Here is a 26,783-nt window from a genome sequence, read left to right on the forward strand (position 1 = left end):
AGTGGAATTTCCAGGGTCTAATCTCAGTGATAATTTTTTCTTGGAGACTCCTAACTCCTCTTCTCTGCCCCAGCTGTCCCCCAGGCCTGTGCACAGCTGACACCCTGGGATTCTTTCTCCACCATCGGATCAGGGATTCCCTTCATCTTCTTCCTATGTTCTGTCCTGTTTCTGGAATCCCACGTTTTCCTCTTTAATGGTTTACTCCCTTATTTTGTTGGCCTACACCCTCCAGTAACTTCCTGAGAAAGGATGCAGGTTTGAAAATTGTTAATTCTCCTCTCACACTTGTTGATAGCCCGTCTGGGTTTAGAATTCCAGGTTGAGAATCTAGACTTTGACTCAGATGGTAGAAGGCATCTGTTCATTTCTCTAGCTTCCAGCCCTATTCTTATTTTCAATATTTTGTGTGTAACGTTAGGTAGCTTTTTTCATTATTCTGGAAGCCTCTAGGGTCTTTGCTATATCCCTAAACTTCTGAAATTTTATAACGCTTGGGTCATGTCCCCCGCAACAGCAAGTGTTTGGGGCATGCAGCAAATTACTTTAATCTGAAGATTTGTGTTCTTCAGTTCTAGGGAAGATTTTTTATTATTTCCTTCTGGAACTTTTGTTATTTTACTACTGGCCTCCTAGATTAATCCTTTAATTTTCTTTTTTTTAATTTTTATTGAAATACAATTGATTTACAATGTTGTATTAGTTTCAGGTGTACAGCAAAGTGATTCAGTTATATATATATATATAGTTCCCTGTGCTATACAGTAGGCCCTTGTTGGTTATCTGTTGTTTTTTTTTTGTAGAATTTTATTTTTTTAACATCTTTATTGGAGTATAATTGCTTTACTATGTTGTGTTAATTTCTGCTGTATAACAAAGTGAATCAGCTATACGTATACATATATCCCCAAATCCCTTCCCTCTTGCGTCTCCCTCCCACCCTCCCTATCTCACCCCTCTAGGTGGTCACAAAGCACAGAGCTGATCTCCCTGTGCCATGCAGCTGCTTCCCACTAGCTATCTGTTTTACATTTGGTAATGTATATATGTCAACACTACTCTCTCACTTCGTCCCAGCTTACCCTTCCCCCTCCCCATGTCCTCAAGTCCATTCTCTACGGCTGCATCTTTATTCCTGTCCTGCCCCTAGGTTCATCAGAACCATTTTTTTTTTAGATTCCATATATATGTGTTAGCATATGGTATTTGTTTCTCTCTTTCTGACTTACTTCACTCCGTATGACAGACTCTAGGTCCATCCACCTCACTACAAATAACTCAATTTCGTTTCTTTTTATGGCTGAGTAATATTCCATTGTGTATATGGGCCACATCTTCTCTATCCATTCATCGGTCGATGGACACTTAGGTTGCTTCCATGTTCCATTGTGGTACACGTCTCTTTTTGAATCATGGTTTTCTCAGGGTATATGCCCAGTAGTGGGATTGCTGGGTCATATGGTAGTTCTATTTTTAGTTTTTTAAGGAACCTCCATACTGTTCTCCATAGTGGCTGTATCAATTTACATTCCCACCAACAGTGCAAGAGGGTTCCCTTTTCTCCACACCTTCTCCAGCATTTATTGTTTATAGATTTTTTGATGATGGCCATTCTGACTGGTGTGAGGTGATACCTCATTGTGGTTTTAATTTGCATTTCTCTAATGATTAGTGATGTTGATGTTGAGCATCCTTCCATGTGTTTGTTGGCCATCTGTATATCTTCTTTGGAGAAAGGTCTATTTAGGTCTTCCACCCATTTTTGTAATCCTTTAATTTTCTTATTGTTTACTTTTACCATCTTATTCTATCTTCTGAGAGGTGGTTTGTTTTTTTTTTTACTCTATTTTATCTTCCACCTCCTCTATTTTTAAAAAAAATTTAATCAACATATTTTTAATTTCTAAGAGCTCTTCTCTGTTTCCTGATTATTCATTTGTTATGGCATTCTGTATTTATTTGTGGACATAATATGTTTCCTTTTCTCTCTAAGGATAGCAATGATGGTTTCTTTAAAGTTTTCTTCTGATCACTGCATTGTCTCTATTTCTTGCTAGTTCCTTTTTTTCTATTTGTTTGATTGGATCTCTTTCATGTTAGGACTTTACTCAATTAACTAGTCATCTTTGGTTATCCATTCATTTTGCAGAATAAAGCATTAAAAATCTGACTGGAAGCTCTATGTAAAATAGTGAACAGGGCTTGCAAAATAGTGAACACCTCTGTAGGAACAGCAGAACGTTTTGTCAAGAACATCCAGAGGTCACCAGCTGTCAGCATCTGTAAGACTTTTCACTAGGGTAGCCAGATCCCATCCACAGTTTCCTGTCTGGGATGAATGTATGCCTGGGTGCTTGCATTCCTAAATTGGGTGAGGGAAGGGGGCTGGGATCACCCTGTTAAGTCTTCAGACTTTCACTGAATCCTCCCATATCAGTCAGCTACTACTGTGAAACAAATAACCGCAAAAATCTCTGTGGTACACAACAATAAGCATTTATTTCACTACACACCTTCAGGTCAGCTGGGATTGGCTGATGTAGGCTGGGCTCAGCCAGGCTGATCTGCTTTGAGCTGCAGGTCTGCAGGTCATCTGGACACCCCTGCTCCCTATTTCTTTTATACTCTTAGAACCAGCAGGCTTGCCAGGGCCTGTTCTTTTGTCAGCACAAGAGAACATGGTGCAAGCACATCAAATCTCTCCTTGTGAGGCATATGCTAATATCCCACTGGCCAAAAGCAAGTCACGTGGCCAAGGCAGCATCAGTGGAGTGGGGAAGTACGCGCCTCCCCCAGAGGTAGAGGATGGAGGGAGTGATTATCTGCTAAGTGTAATCAGATCTACCACATCTCCAGTAATCAGTCTGGAGCCTCACCCCTACCTGCTCTGCGGCTGGTGTCCTTGGGTCCAGAACTCTCTAGTTGGATTTCCCTGCCCGCATTAAGGAGGGGTTGTTGCCTGGCTGCCTAGTGCAGGGGAGAGGACCAGGGGGTCTAACTGCTCCTGATACAGACTTCCAAACAACCCACCTGTTTTCAGGCTCCTGCCTCGCCATCTGTGGTATCTGGGTCCCCTAATTTGGAGCCCCCTTGCGGTTCTGTAAGGCCAGTTGGTTGCATCTTCCCCATCTCCAAGCCTCCCACCCCACCCTGCCATGGAACAGCAGGCACTTAGGTTTGTCTTTCCTGGGCCCTGTTAAATCATTTACCACCGCTCCATCTGCTCTTCGTGCTTGCGTGCTGCGGTTTGGGGTCACAGGTGTCTCCTGGTTTCTTTGAAGATGAGAGTTTGTGTTTCTGCTTTGTGTTCTCCTTATTGTCAGGCTGCTTTTCAGCCGGGGTGAGGGGGCGGAAACATCTCTACCTGGCACCTTGAAACCAGGGTCTCTTCCGTTTGCTGTTGAGTACACTTTTGTGGTATGTTGATCAAACCCCGTGGCAGGTGTTGATTTACACGTCTGTCTCTCCCACTGGCTTCTGGGCCCCTGGGGAGCAGACGGCTGGGTCTCACCCCTCTCTGCACCTCCAGCTCCCAGCGCCACTTGGCACAGAGCATAGTCTTAGCACATGGGAACTGAATTGATCTGAACCTCAGATTATATGGATGACTGTTCATCATCTCACTTTCTCAAAGCCTTCAGAAGTCTTCTAGAACTATCCTAGATCTCTGTCTCACTCCCCAGAGCTTACTCTGCCCTGCCTCGCACATCCCATGAGGCCTAGGTGGAATCAGATGTCCCCAGAGGTGAATATTTCTTGGGCAGTGGAGGAGTTAAGAGGGTAGGGAGGAGGAGTAAGAGATCAAAGGAAGAGACAGCAAGGACTTTGGCCCCAGAAGAGGCATTGTTTCAGTATACCGTTGTGTCATCTCTCATGATTGCGTGAGTTGGTTGCACTCAGTGGTGTGGCTCGTCTGCTCCACACGGTGCTGGCTGGGGCTGCAGTCATCTGGGGACTCGACTGGGCTGGCACATCCAACATGGCTCATGCACATGACTGGTGCCATGGTGAGGATGCTGGAAGGCTGGGCTCAGCTGGGTCACTAGAAGGGTTGGGCCTCTCTCTCTCTCTCTCTCTCCTTTAAAGTCCGTTCTTTCACCTGCTTATTCATTTATATAAACAACAGACATTTATCAGCATCTACTAGGCGCCAGGTACTTGCTAGGATCATGGTGACGCTACATCGAGGCACCTGAGTGGCATAATTATGTTTGTAAATGAGGAAGGTTCCGCCAGGCTTCCTGATGAAGGTTGGAGAAGGCAGGGAGAGTGGAGGCAGGGAGGCCAGTGAGGAGACCATAGCTACTGTCCAGGGGATGGTTGCAAGACCTATAGTAGGGAGTGGCAGTGGGCCAGATGAAGGGTGGGTTTGACAGATATTGGGAAGCTGAATTTTCCAGGCTTGGTGTCCAGTGAATGCTGGGGGGACAGAATGGGAGAAGCCAGCAGGACCCCCAGGCCTCTGCTTTGGAAGAAGACACAAGGAGAAGCCAGGGTCCAAGACAGAGAGCCCCAAATGAAGTAGGCTTATCTGGCAGGTGCTTTCCTTGCCCACCAGACGATGATTTTATTGCAAGAGGCCAAATATAATGCACCCAAGCCCTGATACCCAGCCTGGGCCTGGCACCAGGCGGGTCCATGGAAGTGGCTGCTGTCAAATGAGTGAGCATCACCATGTTGTCAGCTCCTGCCCACAACTAACAGTTCTTCCTGTTTCAAAACTCCTCACCAACTTCCCTCGAGGTTTCTCTTTCCTATCTGAAGGAGTTCTGGTCCTCAGCCAATTTGCAAAGCAGAAACGAGTGACTCACCCCATACCCAGTGAGTTCTGGACACGATGATACAGCGGAAGGAGCACAGAGCTGGGAGTCCTAAGACCTCAGTTACAAATGCTGTCAACTAACAGTAACAGAAGGCCTAACGGTGACATAAACAAATAAGTGATTTCATTTTTGCTCTGTTCCGTTAACGAGGCAGCCACTGGCATTTGTTCAGCTGCTGACCAAAGTTGTGAAGAATCCAAGCTCTTTTTATCTTTCTGCTACTCCATTCTTCGTATGTTAGGTTGTATTTTCATGTTTGTGGCTTCAGGTTCATAAGATGGCTGCTGCAGCTCCAGACATCTCATCAGTATTCATCAGGGAAGGGGCCAGGGCAATGGTCAGTGTCGGCTGGGTCCCTTATTTTTTTATGGAAGAAAACAGAAACTTTCACAGAAGCTACTTTTCCAGCTGACTTTCACTTATGTCTTGTTGGCCAGAACTGTGCGAACTTGGAACTCCAGCTGCAAAGCAGGCTGGGAACAAGTACTTTTGTCTGGGGCTAATCACACTGCTGCTTTGCACAAAACTAGAATCCCGTTAGCAAAGAGGATGGAAGTAGTGGTATCAGGTGGAAAAGTACAGTGTCTGCCTTAGTGAATTGAGCTCTAACTCCTGTGCCTCTGTTTCCCTTTTTGCAAAACAGAGCTGTTAGTACTACATTGGAAGGCTGCTAGGAGAATTAAATGAGATCATATATGCTGGGTGAAACCACACAATGGTGAGAGAATTTATTTCCTGACTTTATTATTGGTATAAAACAAGGACTGTATCCACTGGGGTAGGCTCAGGGGAAGAGGCACATGGCAGAGGAGGTGTAAGCGCAGGAGGAGCGAGGGAGGTGGGGTGCAGCCAGGCCTTGGGGCCACGAGGATGGTCCTGAAGTTTATCTCGAGGCCCCGGAAGAGCAGGAAACAGAAAGAGGCTCTCCTCGACTCTGGCCCACTGGAAGGGGCTTCTCAGGACTTTTAAACATTGGATGTTTTAGGGTGTGAGTTCTGACCGATACACGTCTGTGTTTGTGTCGTGTGTTGGGGGGTGGGGCAGGGGTGTTAATGGTTTTTTGGTTTGTTTCAGAGAAGTAACTTTAAAAGCATAACGACCTTGTCTGAGCTGAAATTAAGAAAGGCCATGGGATTTCCCCCCTGCACCCCTTCCCTTTCAAGAGGGTTGGGCTCTCAGGAGGCCAGTGAGCTGAGATCTTGCATCAGAACTTCAGGACTTAACGAGGGGCAGTAGAAGTGGCCGGGAGCCTGGAAGAGCAGAAAATGAAACCCAAATCATTTCACTGGCTGGGAATTGGGGGAACTTCTGTGTTGTCAGGGACGGGATCTTATATCTCTTTTTTTTAATCCTTTATTTTAGCTTCTCTAGAGTGTCAGCCCCTGAGGACAAGAACTTGGGTGTACCGCTGGACCACAGAACAATGCCTGGCACAGAGTAGGTGTTCAGTGAATTTGTGTTGAATGGATGGATGACATTTAGATAGAGAAGCACAGTCGTCCGGAGGATTGGAAAGTCTGGCATTCGTGAACTAGCAAACACTGAGGTGAGACTGGCTCCATGCCTGTACCGTGACACTTTAGGGATGAGCTTCGTAAATCCTTACAGCAGCCCCATCTCTCTTTTAAAGAAAGTTGCCTGTGTTTTGTGCCTGCTGGGACCGGCATTGCTTCCTTACACTGTTGGGACACTTTCCTGGGACCTCCAATAGTGGAGACTAGGGGTTTCTGGCTGCTCAACACCCATATTCCCAAATTCTGGCAAAGCTCTCAGTCTCCCTTTGAGAACCAACCCCTCCCTCCACTCTAGTGGGTATGGTTTTGAAAAGGCTGCCTCCGCTCCATGCTCTAGTGTGGCATGTAGTCCAGGCTTGACCAATCAGAACACAGCATTCTCCTGACAAACGGGATTGGTTGAAAAGACCTGAGTTGGTCCAATCAGAGTAAACCTTAATTAGAACTTTGCCTGGGGCAGACACTTGCTCTTTTTTGCTGAACTTGAAACTGGAAGGATGAAGCCCTTGAGAGTCACCTGCCTAAGAATGAACCAGACATCAGAAGGTACAGGAAAGTGAGTTCTGATGACATCATTTGAGCCCCCTTGATCAAGCTGCACCTGAAGTCATGATATTTCCAAACTTGAATCAGTAAATTTATTTTCTGCTTAAGCAGGTTGAATTGGGTTTCTATTTGCAATGACAGAAATCCTGACTGGCAGGGTCTGAAAGTTTTAAGACTGTCACAGGTAAATGTAGCTCAGGATCCTGTGAGTGGAGCAGAAAGACTTGAGAGGTGGCAGGAGTCAGCAGGACCCAGCCTTTTGATTGGCTGGGCAGGTGCCCACAGAGATTTAGAAAATCTGAATGTTTTATGCTGTCCCCAAAAGGAGGACTAAGACCAAAAGAACAAACTTCTCAGACACTTAATTTAGCTCAGTGGGAGAACTCTCAGACAAGCAAGACCATCAATATCGGAGTAGACGGCCTCATGGGAGAGTGAGAGACCCATCCCTGAAGGTATATAAGTGGTGGCCGGCAACCATCTGGCCCGAAGTTTCCAGAGGGGATTCAGGTTTTGGGAGGGAGGAGTAAACAGGTAGATGATGCCATGTGTGGCATCTGACCACAGCAACACAGGGGTGGCTTATCGGTCCTGGGGCTCCCCTCTGGCCCCTGGGAAGGCAGGAGCATGAGGGGATGGGGACGCAGCACCTACAGATTCACACTCTTCCCCGGGGGGGACTCCAGCACAGAGAAGATGATGAACCAAGCTCTGCAGCCATCTTGCTAAGAAACGCCACAGGAAGGGGACAGCATGGCCAGCGGGGGTGCCATGGGGCTTTGGGTGGGGGCCCTGGAGGGTCAGAACCATCTGGCTGGGAGGGCTGGGTGTGTCCTGGAAGGGAGACAGACAGTGGGTGAGAATTTGGGGCCAAGGAGAATCCACAGCCCACTCCCGGCTCTCCTGGCTCACAGCTCATTCCAGCTCCCAGCTTTTGCTCAAGGTTGGCCAAGTCCTCTCCGTCCTTCTTGTCCCACCCATCCTGGAAGCCTTGTGGGTGCCTCCAACCCCTACCCATCCCTCTTCTGCCCCCGTAGCCTCATAACTCAGTCTGCCCTACCTCCACCCCTATATGTGGGTGTCAGGTCTCCCCGGCTCAACCGGCCTCTTCCAAGGGGTAGGGGCTGAGGTATCTTTCTGCCGTGATCCTCCCCGCCCTGCTGCAGGGACGGCAGAGGGGGAGCTCAGTGACACCACGCCTTGCCTCAGGTTACCTGGCATTTTCTGACACTCTGAACCTTCCTTCTGGGAATTGGGCTCACAGAGCAGGACCGGCTTAGGCAAATGGGCAACCTGAAGCCCCTTTGACGGTCCCTCTTCTGTCCCAGCCTAAATGCCACTCCCGATGAAACCTAGGGCCACCGAACAGTGGCTGGATGCCTCCCTCCCAGCCAGAGCCTGCTGTGTGTGGGGAGGGGGGGAGGGGAGGGAGGGGCTCTTACCCCTAGAGGATGCTGCAGGGCCGCTTCTGTGGCCGCGTGGGCTGGGGGCACAGGACAGCCCGGATCGCCTCGTCAAAGACGGTTTTCAGGCCTCTCTGGGTGAGGGCTGAGCACTCCAGGTATTTCACTGAGTCTGGGTTAGGGCAGCAAGAGGGTAGAGGCCTAGGTCAGGGCTGGGCAAAACCCCCTCCCACGCCATACAACTGCACCGGCTGTGGTGGCCACCTGCGCTGTGTCACTCAGAGCAGGGTATTTACCCCTCTGTGCCTCAGTCTCCTCATGTCGGAAAGGGAGAGTTTTATTCAGAGGGAGAGGTTAAGACACCCCACGAGAGCAGGTCTGTGTCTTTCTTGGACACAAAAGTCCTTAATTTGAGGAAGGATACCTTCCTGGCAAGAAAGGGGCTCAAGCTACGGTGACCAAATTTCTCGGCGCCTCACTTTCTTCTAGGAAATTGCCACACGCCTGCCTCCGTCTTCCCCCAGGAGGCCTGAGGAACCCGTGGCCCGCTCACTAGGACCTTCCGAATGTCATCTAACCAGTCCTTCGCATCTCCCCACTTTACAGATGAGAAAACTGAGGCTCAGAAAAGTCACTGATCCAAAGTCACACACTAGACATTTCCCCTCCCCCAGGGGCAGCTGGAGGCCCTCAGCAAGAGGAATGGGAACTGGGGAGCACCCATTCCCCCATGAGGGGACCAGCCTTCTCCCACATGACCACTCAGGGCTGGAGCACAGGGCACAGAGAGTGAGGAAGGCAGGCTGAGCCCCACTCCCAGGGGCAGTGTTCTGTGACCTTCTGGAAGGAACCTGTGCGAGTTCCTGTGTCCATTACAACCCAAGCAGTCTCCCTGAAGTGAGCAACTGAAAAACCCCCGCTGCGAGAGGCCTGGGGGCCGATTTCAGGAAACAGAGAAGGAGAGGGGCAGGAAGGGGGAACTTTGCTGTTCTGTCGGGGGAAGGAAGCAGACCAACACTGATCAGCACCTGCTCCCTGCCAGGCACTGAGCTGGGCGCTTCCGGCAACCCTGTGAACAAATTCTGTGATTCCCCGCTTCCCAGGTGAGGAATCAGGCCCAGAGAGGGGATGCCCTGGGGCCAGAGACACACAGCTGGGAGAGGGGAGCCAGGATCTCAGGAGGGGCAGCCCAGGGACGAGGGAAAGAAAGTGTGGGGCAAGGACAAGGAAACCAAGGCTCAGAGAGGATGTCACTTGTCCTGAGTGGCACGCTGGATGTCTCCCTTGCACGTGGGAGCGTTGTCCCGCCAGGGAGCACAGGCAGTGGTCCCAGGGCTCGGCTGGCAGGTACGGAGCACCCTAAGTTGGGTCTGGGAGTCTCGTCACCATAACCCTCTGTGCCCAGAGGGGTGTCACTGGGCATTTGGCCACTGTCTCCCTGCAAGGGACCGTAGCCAGTGTCCACTTCTTTCTTCCACACCCTCCAGCTGCGTCCTCCCTGGTACCTGCCACCCTCCCGCTTCCTGGATCAGTAGTGTCTAGAGAAAGGGTCCTGACGGGGGGCCTGGCCACTCCAGGACTTCAGCCTGTCCCCCCTCTCTGCGCCCCAGTCTCCCACCTGTGGGGGCAGCAGACCACCCTGATCATGACTGAGAGAGCCACGCAGCCCGGATTCGAGTCTCGGCTCTGGCACATCCCGGCTGGGTGGCCTGGAGCCAGTGACTTCTCCCTGAGCCTCAGTTTCCTCCTCTGTAAAGTGGGGTGATGAGAGTCCCTCCTTCATAGTTGCTATGACGATGAAGCAGGAGAATGCACAGGCCCAGCACCCAGGAAGCGCTCAATCCTGTGATTAGCAGCTGGGATCAGAGCTGCCCCACAGCTCGTCACCCTGGGCTGGTGGGCAGAGGCAGCTGCTGTCCTCATTAGCCTGCAGGCCCCCCAGCTCTCCCCCTTGGCCTGGGCTGGTCCGAGGCAAGTTCAAAGTCATTAGTCACTGCCCCTGGCCACCCCCAGCTGGTATTGGCTCCAAGATGGATTGGCTAGAGGCCAAGGCAGGAACCCCAAGTCCTCTCCTCATGAAGGAGAAAGGAACTTTAGGGAGTGTGTAGGCTGGCTAGTACGGATGGGGAAACTGAGGTCCAGAGAGGGGGAGCCACTGGCCCAAGGTCACGCAGACAGTCAGTGCCAGGACCAGAATCCAGGCTTCCAGGTCCCATCTTATCCCAAAGCTTGTGCTTTAAGAAGGATGGGGTCGGACACAGCCTGGAGAGTCACTGTCTTGGGTGGAAGGAGTCCGGGGGGACAGGCTGTTCAGAAAGAAGGGAAGGCAGGGGTGCAATCCCCAATATCTGTGAGGAAAGACCCGAGGGCCTGAGAGCCAGAGCCCCTAGGATGGGGCATAGGACCCAGGGTTTAAGTGGCAGCGGGGGCCCCTGGGAAGGACGGCCATGTCACTGGGCTAGTCACATGAAGCAGGGGGTGACGGCTGTGGTTTCTCTTCCTGTGAAGAGATGTGAGTCCCCAGGGCCCTCCCAGTTCCGGCGGAAGGAAGAGTGGTAGGGCTGAGGGAGGGGTGGGTTGCAGCAGGCCCCACCAAGTCAGGGGCCAAACCCTGGGTCTGCAGGACCCTGCGGTGACGCAGAGCACCCTGGGCAGCTGGGTCACTGCTCATAGTGGCCAAACCCCACTGGTGGTCCCAGGCTCTTGGGCAAGTACCCTGTCCCCAGGCAGGTCAGGGCCTGACAAACGACAGAAGGCCTGGACGCCACGGAAGAGGCCAGACCCATCGGTCATCGCCTCCCTGGTGCAGGCAGCCCTGAGCCACCACGAGGAGGCCCCCAAGCCAGCGGTTTGTGGTCCTGTGTTCAAATCCTGCTTCTGCCACCTACCAGCTGCGTGACCCTGAGCAGTCACTTCTCTGGCCCAGTGGCCGGGAGGCAAAGAGGAGTTGGGCTGAGAAGCCAGGAGGGTGAGGAACGGGGGGTGAGAAGGATGCAGAGGGAAAGCCGTCACCCTTCAAACCCAAGCAGAAGCACCGCCTCCAGGAAGCCTTCCCGGAAAACCCAAGCTTGACTTGGCTGCTCGTCCTCTGAGAAACCACAGCACACCCCGCTCCATCCCTGCTTCTCTCTGTCCAAGTGCACTTATTTCAATATCTGTTTATGGATTACACTAACACTATAATAATCATTAACAGAGTGCTTCCCATGTGCAGTGTTGCTTTAGGAGCTCATGGGTGTGAATTCATTTAATTCTCCCAACCACCCAGAGCTACTGCTGTTGCCGTGGTTCACTGATGAGGAAACATAGGCCCAGAGAGGCTAAGTGACTCGTCCAGGGTCACACAGCTAGTACACGGCACACCCAGGGTGGAACCGCACAGCCTGGCCCTGGAAGCTATGTTTGCAATCACCCTGCACCCAGCTCCCCTGTCTGAGCCCGAGCCCTGTACCGATCTCCTTGGCCAGCGCCAGGCCCTGCGGGTAAGTAATAGGCGCCAGCTTCTTCTCCTTCAGCTTCTCGATGGTGTCCTTGTCGTCCCGCAAGTCCAGCTTGGTGCCCACCAGGATGATGGGCGTGCTGGGGCAGTGATGCCGCACCTCCGGGAACCACTGGGCCGGTGGGTGGGGGCAGGAGGTCGTGCAGGGGGTAGGGGGAGAAGAGGGGCACCAAGTTGGGAGGAGATAATAGGGGGGCATGAGGGTGTGTGGGGAGGAGAGAGGACAGGTTAGAGAGTAAAGCTAACTATCACAGCCCCCTCTGAGACCCCCTCTGAGTCTCACCCCGATTCCCCCCCACCAGCCCTGGGTGGCACTAGGGACCCTCTCTGCCCACATCCTCTGCCGCCCCAGAGGCAGGCCAAAGTCAGCGGTCCCTCCCTCCCGTGCTCCGCTCCCTCAGGGTCACCTGCCCCATCCCCCCAAGACCCCCACTCCATCCTGCTCACCTTGGCCCGGACATTCTCATAGGAGGCTGGGCTGACAAGAGAGAAGCAGATGAGGAAGACGTCCTGGGGGGTCAGACAAAGGTTACTCGTGAGGGGAGGGCCTGGAGGCATCCCACCTGGGCCCTCCCACACCTGGGCAGCCACAGAGGGCTGGAGCAGCCCGGGGCATGCTGGGCGCTTAGGATCCGGCAGAGCAGGGATTCCCTTCCCACCTCTACACCAGGCTGCTGCTGGTTTATCCAACACTTCCTAAAGGCCAGAGCCTGTTCTAAGTGGTTAATCTTCACACAACACTGTAGCGGTGCTGCTGCTACCCCATTCCACAGATGGGGAAAGTGAGGCTTACAAGGATTAAAGCATTTGCCATCTGGAACTCCAGAATCCATGCTCCTCACCGGGCACTCACTACCCACCCCCCACCCCCCGTCTGGTCACCAGCCCCAGCGCTTTCCTTGCCACCCTGGAGAGAGAGCCCAGCAGCCACAGAGCCACCTGCAGATGTGCCCCCATCACTCCTCCCCTCCCCTAGCACCCCGAGAGCTGGCCATCCTGAACTCCCATTGGTCCAGAGTCTGCCTGCCCCACCCACTGAGAACCAGGTGGTGCCAGAGCCCAAGAGGCAAAGGGGCTGGGAAGACAGAGGGCACAGTAATGACAAGGGACTGATGGAGGGCGGGGACTCCTTGCGCTGGGCCTTAAGGGGAGGGTCAGGGTTCACCAGGCAGAGGGAACAGGGACGCAAAGCCCAGGACCACGAGGAGGGGGTGGGGCAGCATACCGTCTGCGGGTAGGAGAGCGGCCGGAGGCGGTCGTAGTCCTCCTGCCCTGCCGTGTCCCACAGCCCCAGGTTCACGGGCTTGCTGTCCACCATCACATTGGCTGAATAGTTGTCAAACCTGTGGGAACAGGTAAGATAGAAGGGTCAGTCTCCAGCCCCAGAGTCTGGGGACTTGCAGTCCATGGTTCCATGGCAGAGGCCAAGACCCAGAGAGGGGCTACAACAGGACCAAAGTCACAAAGCACTATGCAGTTGGGTTTTATTTTTTATTTTTTTTAAATACTGATCTATTACATAAGAAATTTTAAACGCAGGTAAGCATAAAGAGGAAAACATTGTCTCTACTGTTTTTCTGCCCTTACCTACCCTTTGGAGAGATGATTTTTCAAGGCTGCATAACATTCTCTCCAAGTCATGATCAGGATAAACTTTACCCACCTCCTAGGCTGGACGCTGCGGCTGGTCACCCAATATTTGTTGAATGAGTGATCATTCCCATCTTAGGTTGGGTCCCCCCAGAAGCAAACCCTGAGAGGAGGGAGTGGCACCAGTGGTTTATTTGGGAAGTGACTCCAGGCAGCCTAGGGGAAGGGACAGCAGCTATTGAGCTGCTACTGTGCGGGAACTGGGGCTCCGTCTTGCTGGGGCCACTGAGCTCAGGGCATCCCCCAGAGGAGGCAGGGAGCTGGGGTATTTATCCACCTTCTCCATCTCCCACTGGCAGAGGGAAGTCCTTGAGTGTTAATTCCCTGGCCTTCCAGCCCACCCCTAGTGCACACCAAAAACTGTCAGTTACTGGAGATTTCAGGAAATGCCACTGGCACACACTGGAAAGGCACGTGTTGAAGGAATAGGGTGGGGCACAGGCTAAAATCTCCCTGCCAACACCAGAGAGGCCTCCAGGGCAATCACACAAGCTCCCACTGTGGGGAAACATCCCAGACACCTCCCTCCCTGTCCCCGACCTGGAAAGAGCTTGTCGTCCCCTCTCTCAGGCAACTGCCTTGCCTTGACTATGAACTGGTTTTAGTGTGTCTCTGTCCCGCCATGGGCTGTGGGCCGCGTGAGGGCAGGGCCCACGTCAGTTTCATCTCTGAAGACTCAGGACTGGCACCTAGTGAGTGTAGGTGGAACAGAGTTAAACCAAACTGAACTGAAGCCCTTGGGATGCCACCTCCTCCACGAAGCCCTCCCAGAACACTACTCAGTGACAGGCTGCAGAAGCCGTAATGCTTCAGAGCAACTCCAAAGATATCTGTCCTGTGACAGGCAACCCCCCCCCGCCAAAAAAATGGGTAACCTGACATGTTTAACAACCCATGCTTGTCCAGCCTTAAGTTCCGCAGATGCCCCTGCTCCCTCCTGCCTGGAAAGTTCCTGCAAACGCCCACCAGCTCCCCACTCTTCTTCTTTCCTGGTGCTGGGCTGACTCTTACTCATCCTCCCTCCTGTCCCATTTCAAGGTCACCTCCAGGAAGCCTTTCCCGAGCCCCAGCCAGGTCGGGGCCCCCACCCCGTCCCAACTCAGTAATCTGTGGTGAACTCAGCACCCAAACAGCAGACATCAAGCCTGGCTTGTTCCTCACTGCACCAAGGCCAGCATCACACTTGGCACGTAGTAGGTGCTCTGTGGACCTACTCTTGGTACCACCCATACCATAGTGGGATTTCAGGCGGAAGGCACTGTTCAGGGAGACATCGCTGGGCATGATGGGGAAAGAAGTGCCCATGCTTTCTTTGGCTTCTGCCAGAAACACTCCTTTGGGATGAGCTTAGGATGCAGGGACACTCTTTCCTTTAATGTCCAGTCTGAAATTCTGACACCAAAAAGCCCCCCAAGATTCCTTGAGCCAAAGGCATCTGTCTTTTCTGAACCAACTCCAGGGTCTCAGGGGCCGTGGCAATGGGGAAAGAGCTGGTTCCTGGGACTTGTAGCAGCACCAAGCACCTGCTCTGGGGCTGGTCAGAGGGCTAGGGACCTTCATACATTAGGTCTTGAAGTCCCATGTGATCCAAGACAAAAGAACCTCAAGTTATTGCCATTAGACAGTTGAGGAAACCGAGGCCCCAAGAGGTCAAATAACTTTTCCAAGGCCAGCCAGCTCACAAGCATAGGAGCCAGGATTTGAACCTGGCTTCCTCTGTACACTCATTTGTGAGCGAGAGAGTGGACAAATGCACTGCAGGAGGGTTGATTCGCCTGGGATAGCCACCCAGAGGTGGGAGAGAACAGTTAAGTTCCTTGTGAAGCCTCGTCCTGGTTGTGTGACCCTGGGTGAGTAACCCAGCTTCTCTGAGCCTCACTTTCTTCATTGTGAAAAAAGCCCTATCTCTTGGGGCCATTAGGAGGATCCAGGGACAGAGGACGTTCAAGCCACCTCATGGGGAGATGCTGAGAAACTGAACAATCTCATCCTTAAACATCACCGGCCCCCCACAGAGGACCAGCTGCCAGAGCCTGAGGGATTACTGCAGGGACAATGATCTACGACTCCCGGGGTCCCCTACTTCAGAGACCCACAGGCAGCCAGGACCAGAGGAACCTTATACCACCACTGCGGCCAACCCTTACCCCCATTTTCCAGATGTGGAAACTGAGGCTCACAGACAGGAAGGGACTTGGCCAAGATCTCACAGTCAGTTGGTGGCAGAGCCAGGACTAGATCCTGTTACCCAATTCAGAAAAGCTCATGGTGTAAGCATCACTGCGACTTCATGGCTGGAGACTCAGCGGAGTTTGAGCTGGGGTGTGGGGGCTGACCAGGAGCTGTGGAGAGGGCAGGGAGCTCACGCTGGCTGAGCACCCAGGGGTGCCAAGTGCTGTTCCAGGCCCTTCATACTTAGATCGTTTCAGTGAGCCCAGGAAGTGGATTCTACCGTGGTGCCCGTTTTACACACCAGGAAACTGAGAGTCAAAGCCTGAGAGTGACCTGCCCACGGTCACACGGCAGGAGTGCTTTCACCCAGAGTCTGTGTGGCTTCTTTCTGCACCCCCAGGGCTGCAGGCCCGGCCCTGACCCCAGCATGGAGTGGAGGAGGGGTATGGGGGGCAGGTGAAAGGGGGCTCAGCGCCGGGCATCACCTGACCACCACCCAAGCCTCCAGGGAAAAGAAGGTGGATTCACAGAACACAGAGACCACGGGGCATGCATGGCTGTGACTTGGGGACCAGGGAGGATTGATAGGTCAGGTGGGGCATGGACCACTGCTGGATTCGGGGCGTGGTCCTCCAGGCAATGGGGAACCACCGAGGGGCTTCACCAGGCAGGGGTTACATGGTCAGCTTTGCATTAGGAAAAGGCCCTCTTGGCCACTGGGTGGAAAAGTCTTGGAGAAGGGTCAGAGGGGAAGCTGGGAGACAGAGCCACCGGTGAGAGAGGCGGGTGGTTGGAGGAGATGCGGGAGCGGAGAGGTGTCCCAGGTGGGATGCGAGGGGACAGAGGGTGTGTATGAGCAGTGGGGAGGCTTGAGTCAGCAAGACACAGTGAGGGAATAACTCGCCCAGTGGCAGGAGTATGGGGTGAGGGGGAGGTGCGAGGCCAGACAGGAAAGCTCAGCAGGGCCTCCGGTACGTCCACTAGGGAGGCTGCACGTCATCCTGTCTATGGGAATCTGGGCTGGATTTGCCAGTTTACAAAGGAAGGTGAAAACCAAGTACTGGCCCATCCGACCTAAATTAACCACCTGTGTTCTTCCTTCCCAGAGAGAAGCCCCCACAGAGCTGAGCCCCCTGCTGGCGGCTGAGCTCCAGCACCTTCTCAGGACAGGCTGGCGCATGCCCTCCCCGCCTGCCAGGCTGGCCCTGTCACTACAGAGCACCAGCGATGTGCTCATCTCTGTTCTAGAAGCTGGTCTAGTGCAGCGGTCCCCAACCTTTTTGGCACCATGTCTTCTTTCATGGAAGACAATTTTTCCACGGGATGCGGGGGGCGGGGGGGGCCGGTCCAGGCGGTAACGCGAGCGATGGGGAGCGATGGAAGCCGCAGATGAAGCTTCGCTCACTCACCCGCTGCTCACCTCCTACTGTGCTGCCAGGTTCCTAACAGGCCGTGGCCCGGGGGTTGGGGACCCCTGGTCTAGTGAACTAGGCAGACCAGGGCCCTGTCCTCATGGAGCTTCCATCCCAGCAGGAGAAGTCAGATCGGGAAGGGCTACGAAGAATGTCAAGCAGGGTGGAGAGATGGAGGGGGCCTGGGCAGAGGGAGGGGCTGCTTTAGACAGTGGGTCAGGGAGGGGATACCTCGGCCGGGAACCGAGTGATGGAAGTGGCGAGTGCAGAAGCCTGGGGGAGGCTGGCGTGTCTGGTCCCCGAGGACCAGAATGGAGTAAGTAAGAGGTGGGTTTTAAGGGAGGAATTTAGGCCAAGGTGTGGCTCCACCTAATTTTCGGTTTTGAAAGCTCACCTGGGTTTCCGTTTGAGAATGGTCATAAGGAGAGGGGAAAGGGGAGAACCCCTAGGTCACAGGTACCCGAGAGCAGGGTCTTCCTGCCTTGTCTTTGTATCCCCAACACCCAGCACAGGGCCATCCACAGAGCAGGCTTCAGTCTCCGCATCTGTGAGACGGGGCTTTGACCCTGAGCTCTTATCCCCCAACCCTCAGGCAGCAAGCTCAGCTCAGCTCTCTCGCTTATCTGATCTGGTCCACTGGCACATGCCTCCGGCCCCAGCAAACCCTACCACCCCCAGCCCCAGAGCTCTCTTGACCTTTATCTCTGTGCCAGAGATCTCAGGCTGCCTGTTCTCCCCAACTCTGCTCTCCCCGGCTGTCCCCACCCTCCACTGTCAAGGGCTCAGGGTGGCTTATTTTCCCCTCCCTGTCACAGGGGTGCAAGCACTGTAGCAGGAGCCCCTCTGGGGGCTTGTCCAGAGCCAAGTAACTCCGTATGGAAGACAAAGAGGGTGGGGTGCAGGCCTGGCTACATACCTGGCAGGGTCCAACACAAAATGAAAATGCAGGGACCCTTGTTCAAACATTAAGAATTTCAGGATGGGGGTATCCAAGCATTAAACCAAACCAAGTGCAGGACCCACCTGAGTGTGTGCCTGCCTAGATGGCTCACCCAGGAGCCGGCCCTGCTCTCTGACCCAACCCCTCAGGGTCCTGGGAAGGTAAACCTTGCCTGGTCCATTCTGTCTGTCCTTCCACAAGGTTGTCCAGGACAATCGAATCCACTCGGGGCCACCAGGGGCCAGTCTCTCCGGGCTGCTGAGCGCAACTGGCCCTACCTTGGCCTCTGCTGATCCCGCCATCTTGCACCAGCGAACTCGCCTCCCATCTCCCTGCACGGGGAAGGCGCCCGGGCAATGAGCTTGGCATCTCCCAGCCCTGCCCCTCCTCTTAAAGAAAGGGAAACTGAGGCTCACAGAGGGGAAGCCATTGGTCTAATATCTTTGAGCAAGTGGGCCCTCCGGCCCAGCTGCAACAGGCAGAGACAGGACACAGGTAGCGCCAGCACAGTCCTGGTGATAGTGGCCTTCTGCAGGATCTGCCTTCCCCGATTCTGCACCTGCCTTCCCGCTCAGGTCTAGGGCCAGCCCTCCCTCAGCACCAGGAGGCATTTGGTGATTGATGGTGGGCGTGCAGGTAAGGGCCGATGCGGAGAGGGGCACTGGCGCCATAGGGGGAGTTGGGAAATGAACCGGGGCAGAAATCAGTTTTCCAGGCTTCCTACCCAGGTTTCTCTGCCCTCTCCTGGCTGCCGTCCTCCTGCCCGGGCTGGGGTCCCTGAGGCAACTGGAGCCTGGGCCGGTGTCCCAGGGAGAGATATCAGTAGAGGGAGCCCAGCCCACCTGGTGACCCTGGGGGACAGGCCCCTTAGCAGCCGTGAGCCTCAGTTTCCCCCGCGGGCGCCCTGGGGCTAGAATAATAGTCACCTCCTCCCGTGAGCATCAAATGAGGTCACACATGTGTGACATTTCGTCCAGGGACCAGCGCACGGTAGGCCCTCGATAGATGGCAGTGCTGATCAATCCTCCTAGGGCCTCTCCATGGAGTTCAGTTCAGGTCAGCTCAAAACAGAGACATCGTGTCTAAGGCAATGTGTAGACTGCGCTGTGCATAAGACACTCTCCTAAGACAACGGGGAGACCCGATAAGAGCTGGACGTGGCCGCCTGCCCTCCGTAGGCTCATGATCGTGGGAAAGATCAGATAAAGTCTCTCTGGGGAGTGAAAGACACTTTCAGGCTAGATCAGAAAGGCTTCCTGGGGGAGCAGGCACTGGAGCTGGCCTGGAGGTCTTAGACACGTGGACACGGGAAGGAAAACCAGTCCAGGCAGAGGGAAGAGCTGGAGCAAAGGCCCTGAGGTGGAAATGCCCAGGGAGTGTTTGGTGACCAGGGGCGGGAAGCAGACGGGACAAGAAGCAAAGTACTGGGCTATGAAGCCAGAAAGGAAGGTGCGAGAAGGCCACACAGAGCCCTGGATGCTGTGCTATGGAGTTGGGGGGCTGTCCTGAGAGGGATGGGGCCACCGAGCATCGGTGAGAGGGGGCTGGTGCTTCCCATTCACCCCACACACTCCTACCTACCCGTGTGTCAGGTGACAGCCCTGCCACCACATCCAACACGAGGGCAGGCCTCCAGGTGGCACTGCCCTCTCCCCCGACACACACGTGGGCCCTGATGTCTCTGATCTCCCGGTGTCAAGGCCCTCCACTACTCGCCCCCGCCCCTCTTCCACCCCGCTTTTGCTCACGCCAGCCCTCCGCGTCTCCCTGCTTGAAGGCCACCCGCTCCCTGGCACGCCTTCTGCACCTCCCCACCCCGCGGCGGCCTCTCTCCCCTCTGGGAGCCCTCGGCACTCATCCCGGCGCTGGTTGCTGCCTCCCCGGCTGAATCAGTGGGCAGCTCTGCCAGGCAGAGACCGGCTGGAGCACGGCCTGGCTCACAGGATGTGCCTGAAAAGGGGGTGGGCTTGGTGATGCGTGTCTCCCCAGCCTCCGAGCGCCCCGCCCACGCACAGAACTCACACGGTGGGGATGTACTCTCCCGGGAAGGCGTTGGTGGTGTAGCTGATGAGCAGGCAGGTCTTGCCCACGGCTCTGAAAGACAGAAAGTTCGAGAGGACAGTGGTCATGGGCCCTGCCCGAGACTCAGGGAGGTTTCTCAGCACCTGCCCAGTCCCCTAGCCCAGCCCTCAGAGAAGACCCAGGCCCACCCCTCTGGGCCTCAGTGTCCCCGGCTGAGAATCCCTGTACCAGCGTTCTCACACCTGAGAGTCCTAAGAGTCATCTGGGGTGTTTGTTAAAGGACAGACTTCAGGGTCCTACCCCAGAGATTCTCAGTCAGGGGTGTGGGGTGGATCTGGGAATTTGTACTGTAACAGGCTTCCCCGGGTGACAGTGATGTGAGACAGAGGGTTAAGAGCAGGGGGTCCCCAGGAGGCCCCTGGTACCTGTCCAGGGCTCTGCCTTCACTCCCCTGGGATCCAGATCCCAGCTTCATCACCTACCCAGTGGTAGCGCGATCTTAGGCAAGTCACTTAACCTCCCTATGCCTCAGTTTCCCCATCCAGAAAATAGGGATAAGGTGAGTTCATCTCATAGGATGGACTGAGAGGTAAATTAGACGAAGCCGGTAAAAGAACTGAGCACTGTCCTGGCATAGTGTAGCAGCCAGCAAATGCTGGGGAAAGCCTGACCCTCCTCTTTCCCTCCCACCTCACCATGGCAGTTAAAAGCATGGAGTTTAGGAATCAGAGAGACCAGGATTCAAATCCCATGAGGTCTTGGGCAAATGACAACTTCTTTGAGCTTCAGTTTTCCCACCTGTAAAATGGGCCTAATATTAGAGTTGGTGGGAGGATAAAATAGAGGAGTGTGACTAAGCCCAGGGCCTGCACATAGTAAGTACTAAGTTAGTAGTGATCGCCATTACTCGCACAGTCTTCGCCCTCAGTCTGCTGGGCTGGGAGGGGGCAGGGGGCACAGGTAGCCCTGGGCCTTCCCCTGCCCCGCTTGGTTTCGTCACTTCCTGCTCCGAGGGGACCGGCTGCCCTCTTCTCCCCACCCACTCCCCCGGGCCTGCCAACAAGGTAACTCTAAGTGACTGGAACATTGCCCTTGGCTTCCGCCCTGCCCTCCTCAGATCAGATATAAAGCAGAAGTGAGCAGGGCTGGACAGTCGGGCAGATAACGTGCATCAGAATCAGCCCACCCCAGGCCAGGAAAATCAAGTCTCTTAAGGCCTCAGGCTGCCCCTCAGTAGGATGGGAGGGTTGGATAAGAGGCCCGCCCAGCCAGACCATGCGGGAATGTGTCGGGGTTGGACCTACAGAAAACCCCAGACGGTACCTGCGGGCTGGACCCTAAGACAGTGCTGCTGGCAGGCACGAGAGACGGGCATATCAAAGCTGTCATTTTACAGATGAGGAAACTGAGGCCCGTAGTGGGGGATATGACAACCTGAGGTCGCTGAGATCTAACAGCTGAGAAGGCGCCTCGGCTCAGCCTGGCCCACACTGACCCCCCCAGTCACCCTCCCACCCCTTCCTCCTCCTTCCCCAGCTCTGTCTCTCACGCCCCTCCCCCTTCTGCTCCTCACCACAGCCTCCACACAACCTCCCCAGCCACGCAGGCTGAGGCTCAGGAGGCCGGCTTCACTGAACACACTTACGTGCAGGACAACCAGTCAAAATATCTCAAGGGACCCCACATCACCCCTGAGGGCATGGGCCTCTTTCCAGATGGCCAAGCTGAGGTTCAGAGAGGCGCTGTGACTTGCCCAAGGCCACACAGCAGCGCAAGCCAGTGACTAGAGCCCAGGTCAGCCTGGGGACCCACCCCTGCCCCCAGCCGGCATCCACAGAATCGAAGCCTGAGGGCCCGTGGGAGACCAGCCCCAGCTCTCAGGGTGCAGGCGAGGGGCCCCAGGCACCCCCAACCCTAGTCCTGTACTCTCCACCCAGGCAGCTTCCGGGGTGAGGTGGGCAGAGAGAGTGGAGCTGTCCTCAGCCCACCCCTGGGGTTCCCTCTGGGCCCTGGGAGAAAAAGGGAGCCGTTCCTCCGGCGGCCTCCCAGGGACCCCTCCATCTGCAGGGCAGGGGGCTTCCCCAGGGGCGCCAGGGCGGGAGGGTCCAGGGCTACCCCGGGACGGAGCTGTCAGCAAGTCCAGCCGGGTACCTACCCATCTCCCACCACCACACACTTTATGGCCTGCATCGTGTCCGAGGCCTGGGGGTGGCGGTGCTGACAGCTCAGGGCCCGGAGCGCTTCTGCAGACACGGGGGTATGGAGAGCTGGAGAGGCACCCTGAGCAAGGAGCAGCCGCAGCGGGACAGGAGGCGGGAGGAAGCGGAAGGGGAACTTACCCAAGCGGCTGCCCCCACGGCCGTTTGCAGAAGGCGGAGCCTGCGGTCTGGCAGAATGGCTCAAGGCGGGGGTGGCCCTCAGGGGCTGGGCTGGGCCCTGGCCACCCCCGCGGGCATCCCTGCTCCGGGACACCAGCAGGAGAGCTGGGGACCCTCTGGGCTGGAGACTCACTTCCATGGGCAGGGCCAGAGCTGTTCTCCAAGAACCTGAGGGTCCCAAGAATGTAGTTCACCTCGGTTCTGGTCAATAAGCATTTAATGAGCACCTACTGAGTGCCAGGCACAGGATCGGGTACTGCTGAGTCTAGGATGTGAGCGGGAAGGTACGGCTTCATCACAGGTGTCCATAAAACAAGGCAGGAAGTGACGGGGCCACGGAAGATTGACAGGGAGGAGACCTCAGAGTTGCACAGAGGGTGAGCTAGGGCCTTCGAGGTGGCCTTCAAGCTGGCACTTGAAAGCTAGTGTCAGAGATAGGGCTCTCCAGAGGGGAAGACATGGATGCTCCCCAAGCAGGGGCCAGTGTGGGACCCCCTGAGTGTGGAACGATGGGAGAGATATGGGGGGGGGGGATATGATGGGGCAGGAAGGGAGGTGGGGATCAGCTGACAGAGAAGGGGAAACGTCAAGGGAAGTGATGGGCAGTGCCCCACGCCAGCCAAGCCCTGTGCTGGAGGCAGCCCTAGGGGACCGGGCACCCTGGGTCAGGAGCCGTGGCCCGTTTGAACGATGCTGAAACAGAAGGCCTTAGAAGCCAGTTGATTCACTAGGATCGCCCAGCCTGAAATCAAACCCAGGGCCAGGTGACTCCAAACTCTTCTGTCACCCCGGCTGCTGTCTGGGGGCAAAGCCTGAGTGCTGCAGTGGGTGGGGAGGGCGAGTGCGCCCCCTCAGCCTCGAGGGGCCTCGGGATCTGAGCAGCACTGGATCTCCACAGCGGGCTCCAAGTTCACTCTTCTTTGCCACCGCTCCCCATGCCCAGCACCCCTCCGGCTGCAGGGACAAGGGGCAGGAGGGGATGGGCAAAGCTACTCGTCACCCACCCCGGGTGGGTCACTCAGGTCAAACCAGGAAACCAGCCAGAGAATTTGGAGCTCCGGGTGCTGGGCAGCCAGCGCCACTCCCACTCTATCCCCCCCACCTCCACCCCACCCCACCCCCATCACTCCAGCACCTGGATCTGAACCTTCCCAGACCTTCCACACAAGTTACAGGGTTCCCAAAGACAGCTTCTGCCGAAAGGGAAATGCTACCTCCCCAAGGACCTGCTCCAAAAACTTGGCCAGCCAATGAGTAAAACCTGCCAACAAACTTTGACGTCGTCGCTCTGTGCTTTACGTGGGCTGAGCTGAGACAGTGGAAAGCACTTCACGGAGCCCAGCCGGGGTCAGGAAGGCCAAGCATCCCCGCATGACCCACCCTGGGCACCTCACAGGCCACCTAAGGACTTTGTTCTGGCTACTCTCCCCCAAATCCACATTCTTTTCCCAACCACTGCAATCCCAATCCCATAGGAAAACCTCTGTGTTAATCTAACAAAAACAGTGTACTAAGTGCAATGTGGGATCCTGGATTGGATCCTGGAACAAGAAAAAACAAATTAATGGAAAAAGTAATAAAATACAAGACAAATCTGAAATTAGATAATACTATTGTACCACGGTTAATTTCTTAGTTTCGACAAATGCACTGTGGTTATGTAAATGCTGTGAACCTAAGGGGAAACTGGGTGAAGGATATGGTGAATTCTCTTACTGTCCTTGCAATTTTTCTGTAAATCTAAAATTATTCCAAAATAAAATGTTTATTTAAAAAAGAAGAAAAGAAAAGAAAAAGGAATAATGCACCTCTTTGGGAAGACACAGCCAATGAGTATGGTCACATGACTTGGAAAGAGCTATATGTACTGGGTTTTATCCCCCATTTGTCCCCTGCGGTGGAACTTCCTTGTGCAGTAAACAACCTACTCAACCATACATGGTCATGACAGCACTAAAACTGCACCTGCCCTCCATCCTGAGAAAGCCGCTTCCCCAGGACAACCCAAGCAAAATTCTCCTGGAATTAGGTCCACTCGACTCCCTCCTTCATTCCACGTGCACCCATTATACACCACTTGAATACCTGGCTCTGGGCTTGGTACTGCTGTGGATACAAAACAAGGAAGACAAGAAGTTGCCCCTGAAGAACTTGTGACCTGTAATGAGAGTGACTCAGGGACCTTGAGATGGCCCCAATCTGCCAGTGGCTCTGGGGCTGTGAGGATAGGCCAGGGTTGGCAGGGGAACAAGATAGGGAGTGAGGCAGCCTGGACGACAGGCACCAGGTGTCTGCGAGGCTAGAAGGGCAGTGGCAGTCTCTGCGAGGCTAGAAGGGCAGTGGCAGTCTCTGCGTGCTTCCAGCGCAGCGACCACTGCTCTTAAGCCCAGGCTGGTGGTGGCTCTATTGTTCCCCCACTTTACAGATGAGAAAACCGAGGCCCAGAGAAGTTCATGAATCTGCCCCAGATGACGCGGCACACTTGTAACCACTGCACTGGAAGTGAACGTAGGTCTCCTTGTCCAATACTCTCATTTTACAGATGGGGAAACTGAGGCTCTTGTGCACGAGACTAAGGCCAAGATGCAGCAGCCCCGGCCTCCTGTCCAGGCCTCTTCACCTTTTCTTTTTCTTTTTCTTTTCTGTTTTTAAATATCTATATTGAGACATAGTTTGCATATAATAAATGAATCCATTTAAAGTGTACAATTCCATTCATTTTCACAGATACATACACCCATGAAATCTCCACCACAGTCAAGATGCCAAACATCAGAGAACATTCCCATTTCCGTGGAAGGTTTCCTCGCACCCCTGCGCAGTCCATCCCCCAACCCCCTGCACCCTCACATGGAAGCTCTGAGCTGCTTTCTGTCATTACAGATTACTTTGCATTTTCTAGCATTTCACATAAATGGAATCACGGTATTCGGCCTCTTGCACAAGGCTTCTTTCACACGGCGTGTTTTTGAGATCCATCCGTGTGCTGTTGCATGAGCCGTGGTCTATCCCCTTTCATTAGTGAGCAGCGTTCCATCCAGGGATGTGCCACACTTTGGTTATTCATTCAGTCAGTTCTCTTTTAACCACACTTTGCAAACTCACTGAATCACAGAAGCACGGGGCCTCTGGGCGTGCGAAGAGGGATCATAAAGGCCATCTACATCCAACCCCACCTCTGCACTTCTGGTATCCATTGCTTGGTTCACTGCCCACTAAGCAGCCCCGTTCACATACCTCCAGTGACGGGGAACTCATTCCCTTAGGAGAGAGTCTTTTTCACCCTTGGGCAGCCGGGCCTGTTAGAAAACCCTTCCTCATTTTCAGCCCAATCCACCCCCTAGATTGTGCCCACAGAGGTCCTAGGACTTATCCAGGGGCTGCTCAGATCAGTCACCTCCCTCCTCCCCACCACAGGCCTTAGGGTTCCCGAAGTACAACCTCCACCCAGCGGTGTGCTGGTAAATGTTTAACCTATGTCCCTAGTTCAGTTATCTCTGCTTGTGTGTATGATACACACAAGCATGATATGACTATATCAAAATGCATTTATCCAATCTCCCGTTAATGCATATGCATGAGGCTTGTGATGTTTGCTTTACAACCAGTTCTGCTGCGGATATTTGTGGACTCCTGGAGCTGGTGGGTGAGGTTTCTCCAGAAGTGGGACAGCAGAGTTGTAGGGCACCTACATCTTTCACCCTAATACAGAGTGAGAAGTCATTTTTCAGGGGTCCTCAAGGTCCACACCTTCAGCCACATTTGGCCTTGTAAGACTTTATACTTTTTGCCAACCTATGGGTGTGAATTGGCATCTCATTGCAGTTTTAATTTATATTAACTTGTTTCTGGTGATGTTGTGCATCTTTGCAGGTATTTATTGGACGCTGGTGTTTCCTGTTCCATAAATTATCTTTTCGTATCTCTTGTCCATTTCTCTACTTTCCGATACTTATTTGGAGAAGTTCTTTGTATATTCTGATTTCCTTTTTTTTTCTTTAATATATTATCCCATTGTTTCTATTTATTTATTTCTTTATTTTTGGCTGCGTTGGGTCTTCGCTGCTGCACGCAGGCTTTCTCTAGTTGCACCGAGCAGGGGCTACTCTGTGTTGCAGTGAGCCAGCTTCTCATTGCAGTGGCTTCTCTTGTGGCAGAGCACGGACTCTAGGCACGCGGGCTCCAGTAGTTGTGGCATGCGGGCTCAGTAATTGTGGCTCGCAAGCTCTAGAGTGCAGGCTCAGTAGTTGTGGTGCACGGGCTTTGTAGTTCTGCAGCCTGTGGCATCTTCCCGGACCAGGGATCAAACCCATGTCCCCTGCATTGGCAGGCGGATTCTTAACCACTGCGCCACCAGGGAAGTCCCTGTACATTCTGATTTTCAAACTTAAATTTGCTATATGCATTACAAATCTTCTTTTTTC

The 26,783-nt window shown here is 54.0% G+C and overlaps 1 protein-coding gene across 2 annotated transcripts; it reads right to left on the reverse strand.

Moving 5' to 3' along the window:
- Positions 1 to 6,999: 6,999 nt before the first annotated feature.
- On the reverse strand, positions 7,000 to 22,279 carry RAC2 (Rac family small GTPase 2). Of its 2 annotated transcripts, XM_068559951.1 has the most exons (7): positions 22,137 to 22,279; positions 19,982 to 20,053; positions 13,011 to 13,128; positions 12,233 to 12,295; positions 11,738 to 11,897; positions 8,326 to 8,458; positions 7,000 to 7,717 (listed from the first exon to the last, which is right to left on the reverse strand). In XM_068559951.1, exons 1-6 carry the CDS (start codon positions 22,169 to 22,171, stop codon positions 8,328 to 8,330), a joined length of 579 nt encoding a protein of 192 aa, XP_068416052.1. In that variant the 5' UTR covers positions 22,172 to 22,279; the 3' UTR covers positions 7,000 to 7,717; positions 8,326 to 8,327. The 2 variants fall into 2 exon arrangements, with proteins under 2 accessions (XP_068416052.1, XP_068416053.1); XM_068559952.1 differs by lacking the exon at positions 7,000 to 7,717 and having other exon boundaries at positions 8,339 to 8,458; positions 11,731 to 11,897.
- Positions 22,280 to 26,783: the final 4,504 nt, after the last annotated feature.

The sequence above is a fragment of the Eschrichtius robustus genome, chromosome 13 (assembly GCF_028021215.1).
Source record: "Eschrichtius robustus isolate mEscRob2 chromosome 13, mEscRob2.pri, whole genome shotgun sequence".
NCBI classification, from domain to species: Eukaryota; Metazoa; Chordata; class Mammalia; order Artiodactyla; family Eschrichtiidae; genus Eschrichtius; species Eschrichtius robustus.